The 14,760-nt window shown below is 35.4% G+C and overlaps 1 protein-coding gene across 1 annotated transcript in view; it reads left to right on the top strand.

Moving 5' to 3' along the window:
- The window catches only part of csmd3b (CUB and Sushi multiple domains 3b), a 484,809-nt gene that overhangs the window by 195,573 nt on the left and 274,476 nt on the right, over positions 1–14,760 (top strand). Inside the window, 1 exon segment of the mRNA XM_051873165.1 lies at positions 2,069–2,276. Within this exon segment, the coding sequence (XP_051729125.1) occupies positions 2,069–2,276 (208 nt within the window).

Below are 14,760 nucleotides of genomic sequence, written 5' to 3'. Positions count from 1 at the left end.
CAGATTGTGTTTGTTTGCAAAATGCTGGATTTGTTTGTTTAATTATGGCACAATATTAACTCCATAGAGCCGGTCCAACTGACTGTCGAAGTTTGCAGAGGAATACCGAGGAGTCTGATGAGTGAGTTGACGATACAATGCGTTATGCTGAGGCAAGTACTGGAAATATGCTTATTATGACTACTGTTATTAAATAACATTTTTTTAGCTACAAAAATCTTTCTGTCAAGAGATGTAAATAAATTTTACAACGGTTTATTGTAACTAAGGGGGGTTAGGGGGTTTTTGCGAAGGGTAAACTGATGATCAAGACTCAAAATAACAGCAGTTGCATATGAAATGAAAGAGAGCAAGTCCGTGGAGTGAATCGAAAGACAGTGTTACAGACAATGGCGAACATTAAAGGGTTAGTTCACCCAAAAATGAAAATTCTGTCATTAATTACTCACCCTCATGTCGTTACACTTCAGAACACAAATTAAGATATTTTTGATAAAATCCAATGGCTCAGCGAGGACTCCATTGGCAGCAAGATAATTAACACTTTCAAATGCCCAGAAAGCTACTCAAAACATATTTAAAACATTTCATGTGACTACAGTGGTTCAACCTTAATGTTGTGAAGCGACAAGAATACCTTTTGTGCGCCAAAAAAACAAAATAACGACAGTTTGATACACGCTCCGAACCACTGATTCGAAACAAAAGATTTGTAAAGCTTCGAAGCTTCATAAAGCAATGTTTTGAAATCGCCCATCATTAGATATTGTTGAATAAAGTCGTTATTTAGTTTTTTGGCACTGAAAAAAAAGTATTCTCGTCACTTTATAACATTAAGGTTGAACCACTGTAGTCACATGAACTGTTTTAAACATGTCTTTAGTACATTTCTGGGCATTTGAAAGTGTTAATTATCTTGCTGGCAATGGAAGCCTCAATGAGCCATCGGATTTTATCAAAAATATCTTAATTTGTGTTCCAAAGATGAACGAAGGTCTTACGGGAGTGAGTATTTAATGACAGAATTTTCATTTTTGGGTGAACTAACCCTTTAATAAAATAACTGACCACTGAATTCAGCAGTTGTCCAATCAGAATAGAGTAAATGTAGGAGATAAATTATCCATTAGTCTTTCCGGGTGCATGTGCTCTTGAGTATTTTTGCCTGTGAATGCATGTCATGTGTATGTACGCTCTCACTGTTTATGTATGCAAATGTATGCGTGCGTGCGCATCGACATGGCTTCAGTCCCGGACATGTCAATGCGTCTCTCGTAATTGTTTCAATGTAACTCTTCTTGTTGCCAAGAACTTCTGCACCTGTTACTATGTGTCGATCCCAGGTAAAAGTGATTCTCCACATCGGAGCATCGCTTTCTACATATTTCTGTACACACTATATGTACGTTCACATGGCTCGGTGCCATGACTGTACGTACATATGAGTGGATGCTTGTTTGTATAAATTATTTCTATATAATTTATCATGTTTGCACAGACTAGTCCATGTGTCTTTATCTGTACGTAGCTCTATTGCAACTCGATTTCTAAAGATAAAACTACAATTTGCAATTGGTAAATTCAAAAAGATCGCACTCAAATTTAATTGGACACCTACTAGCAGACGGGACCAGAGATGAGCTCTGAGTCTGTTTGGAAATGCAGCTGGGACCTTGTTTTTCTGAAAGCCTTGTCATGACGGAAAACATTGACAAAATGAAACGAGAGAGGGCCAAAGCTTCAGAAGCAGCCAGAAGAGCCACTGCCTCACTAAAACATGATAAAAGGAATCATGGGAAAGCCTTGAAGTGAGCCTGTTTTTGTGCCGGATTAATGAACGGCACCATGGCTTCTCTCTCACATTGAACAAACTGGCTGTAAAGCTATTTTTATTTCTCAACATTGGGCTGGAAAAATCCTTAAAGTGAATTGGCGCACATGAAACAATTTAGCGAAAAAGTGGCCTTGATTTAGTCCAAAAGGTTCAGCTGTCATTTTCTGCTGTATAAGTATGTCTAGAAATTAAAGGCCGATTCCTAACACAAGTCTTTTCGTGTTTGGTTGACAGCTGAGGACACATGTGGTGATACTCTGAGGGGTTCAAGTGGCATCATTACGAGTCCCAATTTCCCGAGTGAATATTACAATAGTGCGGACTGTACGTGGACCATACTTGCTGATCCCGGAGACACCATCTCCATCATTTTTACAGACTTCCAGACGGAGGAAAAGTACGATTACTTGGAGGTGGAGGGGTCCGAGCCGCCAGCAATATGGTGAGTCCAAATGCCTTGCCCACCGGTGTTTATATCCATGCTCATCCGTCTTGTGGCATTTTGTTGGGTGCAAACGGTAGCAGCTTCCTGTCGAATCTTTGCTTAATCCCATGGACATCTTAAATAAGTCATCGTCCCATCCGTAATCTCACCTTTGTAACTGTGTGTTTTCCAACGAGTCTCAATTAGCTGTGATTTAGATGTAATCTTGCATGTTTTAACAGCGTTAAAGCCTTCCTCATTTAATGTTGTTGCCGTGCCTGTGCATCATGTGTCGTTTCCAGCTGTATCTTATGGATGTAATCGTTAGTCATAATGGAAGCGTCTAATGTTTATATCATCATAATATTTCACCTCTGCTGTTTATTGACTGGGCTCAAATTGGGCTATTGATTCACTGCCTCCAGCCTTGTCTACCCTGGTGATGATGGGTAAAAGATGGGTAATTATTACCAGGGTTTTTTTTGTTTTGTTTTCTCCTTCGTACACTGTGCTACATTTGTTAAAAGGGAAAAATCCATTGCGTGCTTGTTCTGCACGCAGCTCTTAGAGGAAATGAACATGAGTATCGATCGCCCGAAATGCCCTTCCTCTTCACTTTAATGTTATAAATTGAACTCTAGCCAAGTTTTTAATTACATCTCATTTGGAAAGTATGGTTTTGATATCAGTCAGTGTCGTATAGGGCTGCATGGTGCGCTCAAATTTTACTGTGGTTCGGGAGTGCCAACCGCCCTATATAATACTTCACATATTTAAGAGAACAGAATGACATTCCATATTAAATCCACACACTGTAAAGAAGAATTGTTGGTTTAACTTAAAAAAGTAAGTTTCCTGGTTGCCTTAAAATTTTGAGTTCATTGAATTTAAAAATTTGAGTTAATACAATGAAGGCGATTGGTTTAATCAACAAAAACTCTAAATATTATGTTATCTGAACCACATTCATTATTGAAGTTGATTTGACAAAGGAAAAAATGTTGTGATAACAAATCATGAAAATATTTTTTTGTACAGTGCACAAAGCACAGTTTGTCCCAAATCTTAGCATCTTCCACCTAAATCAGTAAACGTTTCATCAGTTTGTTTTGGAAGCCACAAAGTAAAAATACAAAAAGTAATTATGAAATCAAATTTAAAATAGGACAAATAAGTGTCATTTTAGTTATTTATACAATTGTATATTATTTATTAATATTTTGAATTAGCTTTTATTTTTATATTTTCTGTTTTCATTTTAATTTTAAATTAAGTTTTAGTATTTTTCTTGTAATTTTGTCATTTGTATTAGTTTTTAGGGGTTTCAATATAGTTTCAAATATTTTTTTCATTTTGGTTTTAGTAATACTTATTTCAGTTAATTGCCAAGGCAATATTTCAAATTTTTATTTTATTTTTTTTTTTTTTAAGTTTGAAATTTACATCTAATATTTGTAATTTATTTGAGCTTTATTTCAATTACCAAAAACTTTATTTAATAGTTTTAGTAAACATTGTCAGGCATAAAGTCATTGTGAGATATAAAGGCACAATTGTGGGATATAAAGTTGCAAATAAAAATAACAAATATAAGAAAGCAAAAAAAAAAAAAAAATGTCTAAAATGCAAAGCACTTTTAAGTTTAGGTGCTTGAAATATTTATGTACACTCATATTTCCCTGGAGTGAATAATTTATCTAGTTAAAAGCGTGTAATGACATGTGACACTTTATTGTCACATTTAGCACTTAAAGGTTGGGTGAGTCATTTTTCAAAAACACTGTTTGGAAGTTAGTCGGGCCGACACCAACAACAAACGTGTAACCAATCAGCATTAGGGGGCGTATGATGGTCAAGGAGACAGATCGAGCAAGAGAGAAAAACTACAGAAAGAGAGATGAGACACAATACAAAAGAGCTCAAAAGAATATCACTGGAATGAAGGTTTATGACTGGGCAAGTGCTTTAGCACCCGCGTTAATATTAGAAAAGCTTTCCTGCGCTGGAGAGAGCTAAGCGGGAAGGACTGAAAACAGACGCGAAGGCTGCTTTGATTCCTCTTCACACGTGAGTAACACTGGGTTTGTGTGTCATTCATTGGAGCTGCTGTGCTGTTGACGACTAACAACGAACTCTTTTTTTGTATGTACTCTTCATCATCTACGCTTTATTTTCCGTGAAGCATTATTTTGTTGCGCGTCAGCTGTGATAAACAGATATCCACTTGCATTGCGTGTGTAACAGTGGCCAGATACTGAGAGTTGTGCAGGTAAACCACTGCGCGCGGACGACCGCTAGAGAATGTCATTGTTAGTACACTCGCCTCGCCTGCCAGCAGCGATTGGGGTTCGAGACCGTCTCGGAGCAGGGTGGTAAGGATTGGAGGATGAGTTTCGGAGGCGGAGCAATGAAGTCAATCAGTGACTATTTTTAAATGCATGCATTGCTGCAGTCCCTGTGACTGTGTAGCATTTTGTTTCAGTGTACAGTGTGATCACGGGTTTACCTAAAACTCAAATGTGGCGTAAAGAAATGCAGGGTGTCCCGTATCTTCCTAAAAAAGAAAACGAGAGTGTCTCTTATACTCTCCTTTGCGGAAGTCGGCAACCAGCTTTGCTAAGTGCTCGTAAGATTTCCTATGATGCGAAGCAAGCGGTCGAGGGAATGATTTCAGGCACGCGCCGGCGACGTGTTAACACATTGTTTACAGTGATTTATTCAAGACAGTCTCTCAGCGGCAAGCAAGGGGATGTCAAAGAGGATTTTTAAAGCGAGCCAGAGAGCCTGATTTGAATATGCATGTTATGTAGATGAGCCGGTCCTACTCCAATGCTGATTGCTGTGTAAACAAAGCACAGCGGACGTCTGAGGGTGCTGCTGATACATGTAGATGTGAACGCAACAAGCTTCACTGCCCCGTGTTTGCACTGCTCGTTCATCCGAGACTAGATCAACAGATAAACCTGCCTCGTCACTTAATCACATCTGGCATTAGTTTTGTGGTGCATTAATCTGTCTTGTGTATATATTATTATTTTTTGCAAACTCGCCTGACCTGTTTTGTGTATTCGGATTAGGCGACGCCTCCCCTCACCTCATCGCAGATCTACAGAGTGTCCTTACATCTCTCTCGCGCGCTTCTGGGTCACCGCCTTTCAATGATTGCCTCTTATTGGATTAGTCAAAGCCAGGAGACGTTGGAAACTCCTGAAAAAAGCACCACAGGTAGTTTGGTGCGCTCCAGCGATGCATAATTGATGTCTTTAATAAAGGATGAGCTTCATTCTCTCTGCTGCAGTCTTAGTGCTCTCTGATTGAGCAGCTTATTTACTGGAGTGTTTTCTGCTCAAAGTACCTCTGTGTTTTGGGCAGGTCGCACTGATGTCACCCGGAGCACAGAGTTCAAGCAAGCTAAGTGCAGGTGTGCTGGAAATTGAAATGATAATGTAGATATATTAGTATGATAATTTATTGCCTATTTTGCACCTGTTTTCTGTTGAAAAGGCAATTTAGAAAAACAGACAGTGGTGGTTCAAAGCACATACTGTATCTGGTATGAGGATACATGGAAAGTGCTTCATTTTTATTCTTGCTAGTGTAAATGTTTCATTAGTAAATTACACAGAGGGTTATTGTCGCATTTCATGAATTATTTTGCTGCTAATTGACAATTAATTAAATTGAGATTGGTGTGCCATAACTAGAAAGGGAGGCATTTGCTGTTTTTTAGCATTAATTTAAAGGGTTTTATTCTTCATTTGAATCTTTGCAAGTAAACAACACAGAAATAAATATTTTTATTTTAATAAATTGTGATTATTATTATTATTATTATTATTATTATTATTATTATTATTATTATTATTATTATTATTATTATTATTGTTATTATTGTTATTATTATTATTATTATTATTATTATTATTATTATTATTATTATTATCAGCACAACAATTTCAGTGAAAAGTTCAATTGAAAAATTTCTTAGAATTCAGAATCTTAAATAATTCTCATTAATTTTAGGTCATACGGTCCCACAACCTTTTGTTTATACCTTACTTAAATTAGATTTTGGTATTTTTTTATTTTATTTTATTTTATTTTATTTTTTTTTATTTTTTTTTATTTTATTTTATTTTTGTCATTTTATTATTATTATTATTATTATTATTATTATTATTATTATTATTATTATTATTATTATTATTATTATTATTATTATTATTATTATTATTATCATTTTAGGTCATAAGGTTTGTATTTAAAATTTTGTATCTTACAACCCATTTTATTTTATTTTATTTTATTTTACTTTATTATTATCATTTTATTATTATTATTATTATTATTATTATTATTATTATTATTATTATTGTTATTAAATTTGATTTTGAATTCCAGATTTTTATTTTATTTTATTTTATTTTATTTTATTTTATTTTATTTTATTTTATTTCATTATATTATATTATATTATATTATATTATATTATATTATATTATATTATATTATATTATATTATATTATATCATTATACTTTATTTTATTATATTATTATTATTATTATTATTATTATTATTATTATTTTAGGTCATAAGGTTTGTGTTTAAAAAATCTTACAACCTTGTTTATTTCCTTATATAAATTAGATTTTGAATTCCAGATTTTTATTTTATTTTATTTTATTTTATTGTGAACAATAATAATAATAATAATAATAATAATAATAATAATAATAATAATAATAATTATTATTATTATTATTATTATTATTATTATTATTATTATTATTATTATTATTATTATCAGCAGCAGAAGCATAACAATTTGAGTTAAAATTTGAATTGGAAAATTAACAAATTTCTTACCATTCAGAATCTTACATAGTTTTCATTCATTTTGGCTCATAAAATCTGTTTGATTTAATTATTTTTAAATCTTAAAATGCGTTGTTTATTTCCTGATCCCAGACGTTTGGGCCCCACTGCATCATATCTGATGGCTTACAATTGCTCCTCATCCCTTTGAGGTGTTGAACCATTGAAGGCATTAAGGTGTGAGCTGCTGGCTTTATCAGTCTGCTTCTCCCCTCTCAAATCATTCTCCATTTCCCTCTGATTTAAGTTCCCCTGAGCTTCCAGTCATTCCTCGTCTGGATCCATCACCCGGTTCTTTAAGAGGGCCACAGTCTGCTGCGTGGCTTATGATGCTGCTCTGACAGCTTCGGTGCGGCTGCAGTACAGATATCTACAGCAGTTCTTGGTCTGTGAGCTTCTCCAGCCTGTCAGCATTTCAGAGAGTCGTCACTTCAGCCCAAACCCCCAGAATGCAGCGAGAGTGATTAGATCCAGCGTTGTTGTGAGAGCAGACGTGATTGAAGCCAGAATGGCGACAGCTCGGCTGCCATAAATGTGTTGTAGTGTTGTATCCTTTCCCTTAAAGTTTTATCCGCTGTATCTGCCAAAGTACAATTTTAGAAGTGCTACATCTTAGAGCTTAAAGTCAAAAAAGTCGGGGCCCAACAAATGACTGCTGTCTGGAAATAGATATCTCACACAGCCATTCAAATCAAGGCCTGAAACGTCTGGCTTCTGCTCGGAAACGGAAGAGGAATGAGCCATTTCTCACCTGGGAGACAGTGGGATTAACTCCCGACAACCGCTCATTACCTCCCATCACAATTTATCCTCTACTTTTATTGGAGATGATTGGATTAGATCACTTTTGTCCCCCTCCATCACTCACGGGAAGGCAGTGTATTGACCATGTTTAAAAGGGCAAGGCAACCTCACTTTCTGCTTACCGCTCTATGGGAGTCCAGTGCATTGTAGTCATAGATAATTCAATGTCGCAGGCGCTTCTTTTTCATTCTCCAGGCTGTGTGCGATAACTTGTGGTTTATTTATCTGAAGCGCAGGTTATTTGAGCAAAGGAAGATTGTATTTGCAGGGTGAAGGCTAGTTTGCCTTAACGTGTTTGTACCAAGATGATGTTGTTTGCTGAATATCATACAGTATCTTGATGGATGAGTATGTAGAGAATATTAGAAAAACACAGACTTCAAGATGTGACCTGGTTGTTTAGCTTATATCGATAGACTCTTTTGAGAAGTGCAGAGAGGTAATAGATAGCTAACTGTTAGCATTCCTATACATTTCACTGTATGTACTTAGTTCCAGTAGATGTAACTTCTGGTAAAAGAAGTTAGCAGGTTGTTACAATGAGTACTTCTTAGGAAAGAAATAGTTGCTGGTAGTCAAAAATCTGGGGACTCAAACCTGAATGCACACTCGTGGGGACTCGTGACACCATGGGGACCTAAATTGAGGATACAAGCTTATAAATCATACAGAATGAGTTTATACAATAATTAAAAAAAAAAAAATCTTACCAACCCCAACTTTGGATCAATCTGTAAGATTTTTTTTAGGAATGCATGATATATCAGTCACAATATCGGTATTGGCCGATATATGTTCATTTTTACTGTTATCATTATCGGCCCAATAAGAAAATTTGGCCGATATATTAAAGCTGATAAATTATGGATTATTTCCTTCGGCTGAGACACTTTAGATGTGCACACATGATGGTTTTGAATTGCTTGAAATATGATTGGAGTCACTTCAAAAAGGAAAATACAGTTAAGTTCAACATGTACAGTGCAAGTCTGTCATATAGACTACATAAAATTATAATGAGAACATTATAATTGTGTGCTTGGGACATGGCTTTTAATTGTGAAACTTTTGTTTTTGTAATCAGGCTCTCAAAATTATATAAAAATTTGGATTTAGATTTATCAGCAAATATATCGGTTATCAGCTTTCAAATATAAAGAATTATCGGTTATCAGTATCGGCCAAAATTTTCATATCCCTAATTTTTTTTATTATTTTTGTAATTATTTTTTTGGAACATTTATACTAACCAAGGCTGAATTTATTTGCACAAAACACAGTAAATATTATGAAATATTATTTAAATTGAAAATGAATGTTTTCTATTTGAATATATTTTAAAATGTAATTTATTCCTGTGATCAAATCAGAATTTTCAGCATCATTACTCCAATCTTCAGTGTCACATGATCCTTCAGAAATCATTCTGATATGATGATTTTTTGCTCAAGAAACATTTCTTATTACTATCAGTGTTGAAAACAGTATTTTTTATGAGATCCATACATTTTTGTCAGGATTCCTTGATGAATAGAAACTTCAAAAGAACAGCATTTATTTTTTATATATATATATATATATATTTATGCACACACACACACACAATTTTTTTTTTTTTTTTTTTTTAAGGAAAACATATTATATTTATTTAAAAAAAAAATGACTGAAATTTGATTTCCAAGCACATAAACCTATAGTCACCTGAGGTGACAAAACTCAGATTTCTGCAGAATTGGAATGCCTGTCATTTACAAAGCTACACATTGTGTATCATACACCCGGCGCAATGCAAGTGTTTTTTGCTAGTTTCAGCCCGTTTTCACAATTTTCATGTCCTGCACCACATTGTTTAAATAGCAAATGCACTCGCGTCCATCTGTTCATCCATAGGCGTGCTGGTCTGAAAACGAGGTGTGTTCAGGTGCATTGTTGGCGTGTTGCTATTTTTAATGCAACTGAAAACGACTGCGCCATTGACCAACTAAAACCTGCTCTAAAGTCAATGGCGCAATATTTTTTTTGTTATTTAAAGAGCGTGTTAGTAATATGCGCCTATAGGCATGTGTACACTCTGCCTGTTACACACACAGGGATTAGGAGCACACAAACATGCCAAATATTAAAAATAAAAGGATTACAATGTAAAAGATTTTTAATTGTGTACATAAAGATAAAAATGCTTTGGTGGAATCCGGCTTGTCCCGTAGATGGTCTGCTTGCACACTTTAACCTAGAGCATGAGCAGATCCGTTTCCTCACTAGAGAAGCGTTCAGTTTTTCCACTTGCAAATTCCACCATGTAAATAGCGAATCTGCCATGGCGTGAGCGCAACTGGCTTTTAAAGGGAATGGGAGATGACACTCTGATTGGTTTATTGCACGTTACGCCCAAAACACACCCATGACTTATTAAGAGAATAGGTCCAACCCTTTTGGACCATTGTTAAACTAGCAAAAGTGGATTCGGACACACCCTAAGTGCACTTGCGCCGTGTGCTTTAGACCATGCGCTTAGATTGTTAAAATAGGGCCCATCATCTGCTCACTTGTTTTAATTTCATTAAATTTTTTTTCACATTTTGGCATATTTAATAATGCTTACTAAATGCAGTACTCAGTTGAACACATTTTAACACATTTGAATCCATTTCACAGATTTATCCCCAAAATCAGAGCAGAAAACGTGAAAAGCGACTGCAGATTGTGTCTAGCCATTAAACAACAAACACACACACACACACACACTGTGTGCTTGAATGCCAGCAGAGGACCCCTCCAGCTCCCTCCGTGTTTGGATGAGAGGCAGGAACGGGAGGGTAATTAGCAGTGCCCTTTTAATTCTGTGAACATGTAAAGCAACCTGGCATCTAAAGGCTACAAATACAAAGTTACCTAACCATGATGAAAAATGATCCAGACTATCAACCCAGAAAAAAGGCAGACAAGCTTGCTTGTCTTGTATGTGTGTGTGTGTGTGTGTGTGTGTGTGTGTGTGTGTGTGTGTGTGTGAACTTGGTCCTAGCCATATAATGGCTGTAAGTCTCTTTATGCTGTCAGGATGGAATCAATTATAAAAAGTGTGTAACTACAGTCTTGTCAAACATCTTTCCTAACTGCTTAAAGGGATAGTTCACCCAAAAATGAAAATTCTGTCATCATTTACTCACCTTCATGTTGTTCCAAACCTGTATGAGTTTCTTTCTTCTGTTGAACACAAAAGAAGACATTTTAAAGAATGTCAGTAACCAGACAGTTGACGGCACCCATTGACTTCCATAGTATTTTTTTCCTACTATGGAAGTCAATGGGTGCCGTAAACTGTCTGGTTACCAGAATTCTTTTTAAAACATCTTCTTTTGTGTTCAACACATGAAATGAACTCCTACAGGTTTGGAACAACATGAGGATGAGTAAATGATGACTGTTTTAGTTGTGTGTGTGACAATTCTTCAGGTATATCTTGAGACATGATTTTAATAAATGTACGTGATAGCCTATTATGTAGTTGCTTTATCTCTTGATATGAGCTTAAAATGAAGATCATTTTCATTTTAATCTGTCATGACTGTGTCATTGAAAAGCCCTTCCTTTTGTAATAGACTGGCACACAAAGGTGCTTTTCATATAATCTGTGCTTTTTCTTCATTTCTTGCCAAAAGCTTAAATAACAACAAGGAGGTGGGGGGAGACTAAAGTGAATTGAACATCAATTGAGAGTAATGTTATGCATTCCACGTTCCAATCAATTTTGCTGGCACACTAACCGACGTTCACTTCTGGGAAATCTACAGCACCCGGACGGAAGCAGCATTCTGAGCAGGAAGTGCCTTCGTTGTGACCTTGAGCTGTATGGACTTTAGGTTCCCTCCACACATACACACATTCATGCAGATTTAATTTTATGCATAATAACTACATGCAAAACATACAATCCCATGTCATCATTTATTTGACAAATGCAAAACTAAACTATATGCGCACATACATACACTACCATTGAATGACTAAATGTAAATAATTGGATACCTAATATTTATGTTCGCCTTTAAATGTGGATTTCAATCTTGCATCTTTTCTGCCAATTCAAATTCAGAAATTGATTTATAATTTAAGGCATACTCAAATGTTCCTGAAGTATTAACACGAAACACACATACACTTGCTGCACGTATAGTGTCCTTCAAAAACCTCTAGAGGCTTAAAACAAAACTCAGGGTCCTTTCAAAAGGAAAACACCTCGGATGAGCTACAACCCATTAAAGTTGGCCTTCTGCTAAAGTGCTTTCAGAAAGTGAGGAGAGTTTGGAGCTCAGAGTTCAGTGACATTCAGTGGCTCGGGATGGCCAGCGTTAGGGCATTTATCAGCGGCTCCACAGACTTCAGGCAGCTCAGAGAGCAGCCGGCCTAAAGTGGAGGTGGCAGGCAACCAGAGGCTGTCAGCTTTGCCAAGTGAGAGATAAGAAGCTCGGACAGCAGTGCCTGGCAGGAGCTGCAGTGTTCTAGAGCGTCACAGTCCTTCAGAATGGGTCTTCCAGAGCAATTCCTGCCAAGTCCCCATCACGCTTAGTCACTGTAGTCAGGTGGGATCCTTGCTAATCCGGCTAGTGATCCCACTCGTTCTGTACCTCGGACCCCCCTTGAGGGCTTAGTGGTCCGAGGCCTGTTTGCAGGTGCATTTGTACAGAAGCCGAGACAATTAGAGTGCAGCTAACGGCTTTGTACTGCACACACCTTTCCTGTGTGATTTATTTTATCCCTCTTTTAAAAGAAAGCTTGTTTTTTCAACCAGTTTTCGACCAGTTTTGTGTTCTTCACCCAGGTTTACATAGTAGCAAAAACAGTTTGTCATATAAAAATAACTATAATGAGAATATTATATAATAATTAATTTCCAATTTTATATATATATATATATATATATATATATATATATGTGGAGGTGGCAGGCATATATGTTGTATAAATAATACATTTGCGTTTCAATAAATAATATGTGAATATAAACATACTAAAATGTTATATTGGTTGCATTTCACTGATGGAAAATAAAATAAAATAAAATAAAATAAAATAAAATAAAATAAAATAAAAAGTTAAAAAGCATATGCACTTTATGAGACTTTAATGTGATTTTTAATGTGTTTATATACAATGTTTATTTTGTTTCTAAATTCTAGATTTATTACCATAAAATATTTATGAAATGCATGTTGAATACAATTAATTATTTTTATTAATGTTGTTGTTGTTAATATTTTTAATATTTAGTTTATTATTTTTTTTATTTATTATTTAAATATTATGAGATTGTTTTGTGTCTACTTCTACAGGTTTAATGTTATAAAATGTTATAAAATGTCATAAAGTGTTAATGTTTATTAACATAAAATATTTATGAAATATTAATGCAATTATTTTATTAATGTTGTGTTTTTATATATTTTTTTATTATGTTTTAAAATGTATTAATTTAATAAATGTATTAAATTTTCTTTACATTTATAGTGCCATTACATGAGTAAGTGATGGATAATACTAATAAACGATGTATGTTTAATATTTAATGATGTCCTGGAGCAGCTTATATATGTTATCGTTAGTCCTGCTTTAATTATTATACAGCCAAGCACAAAGTATTTGCTGCTATCAGTCATAATCCTCTCTACTTCTTCATCTCATGTGCTGTATGTCTATGCAGGCTGTTTTGCCTTAGAGAGTAACTTTATTTTCATATGTGCTGCATAGCCATAAGCAGAAATCTGTTTTAAATAATTCTAAAATCAGCACATTGACTCTCTCTTTACCCAAAGGCAGCTGCGCGTGCCACAGTGGCTCAGACTGTGGCATGAATTCATTCTGAGCTGTGCGACAGAGCCAAAATGGCTGCCAGTCAGAAAAGAAAAGGCCCTAAAAAGCAGCAGCAGCAGTTAACTGATCACACATCACAGCCGCTCTGTTTTACGTGCTTTACTTTGTGTCCAATATGAACTGAAGTGTAGATCTGTGTTTGATTTGTCTTCTGTGTCTAACGTCTCTCGCTCAAGGACAGAGAACATCTTTTCGTTGTAGAGCTCTGTCCCCAGGGAACTTTAAATACAGGTTTTTTGAATACAGCGACTGTAGGGATGAGGGAAGCCATTAGTGTGGAGACGTATGACGATGTCTTGAAGGAGTGCAGTGAAAGCGCTTGGCTTAAAGTCGCCATGAACTTGCATTTTAATCACACTCCCAGATGGTGGTTTGTAAGGTGGAGATGTGTGATAAATTCCTCATGAACATATTGGGCAGCTGCTCTGCCAACCTGCTACATATTAATTGAGCATGTGAATGAGGAGGAAAAAGACAATTACATGGAAATTTGTCAAAATATGCAACATCATGTATTGTTTTTGCATGCATTGGCTTAACTCTGTTCTTGGAGGTATCCGACTGTTTTAATTGCATGACTGTTTGTATTTGTGCACTGTCAAAAAGCAGTTATGTTTTATTCAGCATGCAGAGCTTTTTGACTCACGTGAATGCGAAATGCGAATTATTTTGAATCTGCATTAAAAAACACATATTAGACCAACAGTATATTCCCCCAGATGTTATCCCAACTAGCCTAACAGAGTTTCCTGAACAAACAGTTTCATATCAAACAATTTGTTATGGTTTTTTGAGTTCCCAGCATGCTTTGCATCATGAATAAATGATGCAGCATCTAGAATACTGAGTATTGTTTACCGACTTTTTGTTGTCACAGTTTTTTATTGAGTAGTTATATAGAATGCTCAGTAATAGCTCTTAATGTGTGTGTGTGTGTGTGTGTATATATATAT

Source organism: Ctenopharyngodon idella, chromosome 19, assembly GCF_019924925.1.
Source record: "Ctenopharyngodon idella isolate HZGC_01 chromosome 19, HZGC01, whole genome shotgun sequence".
NCBI lineage: Eukaryota > Metazoa > Chordata > Actinopteri > Cypriniformes > Xenocyprididae > Ctenopharyngodon > Ctenopharyngodon idella.
This window is presented reverse-complemented; position numbering and strand designations above follow the sequence as displayed.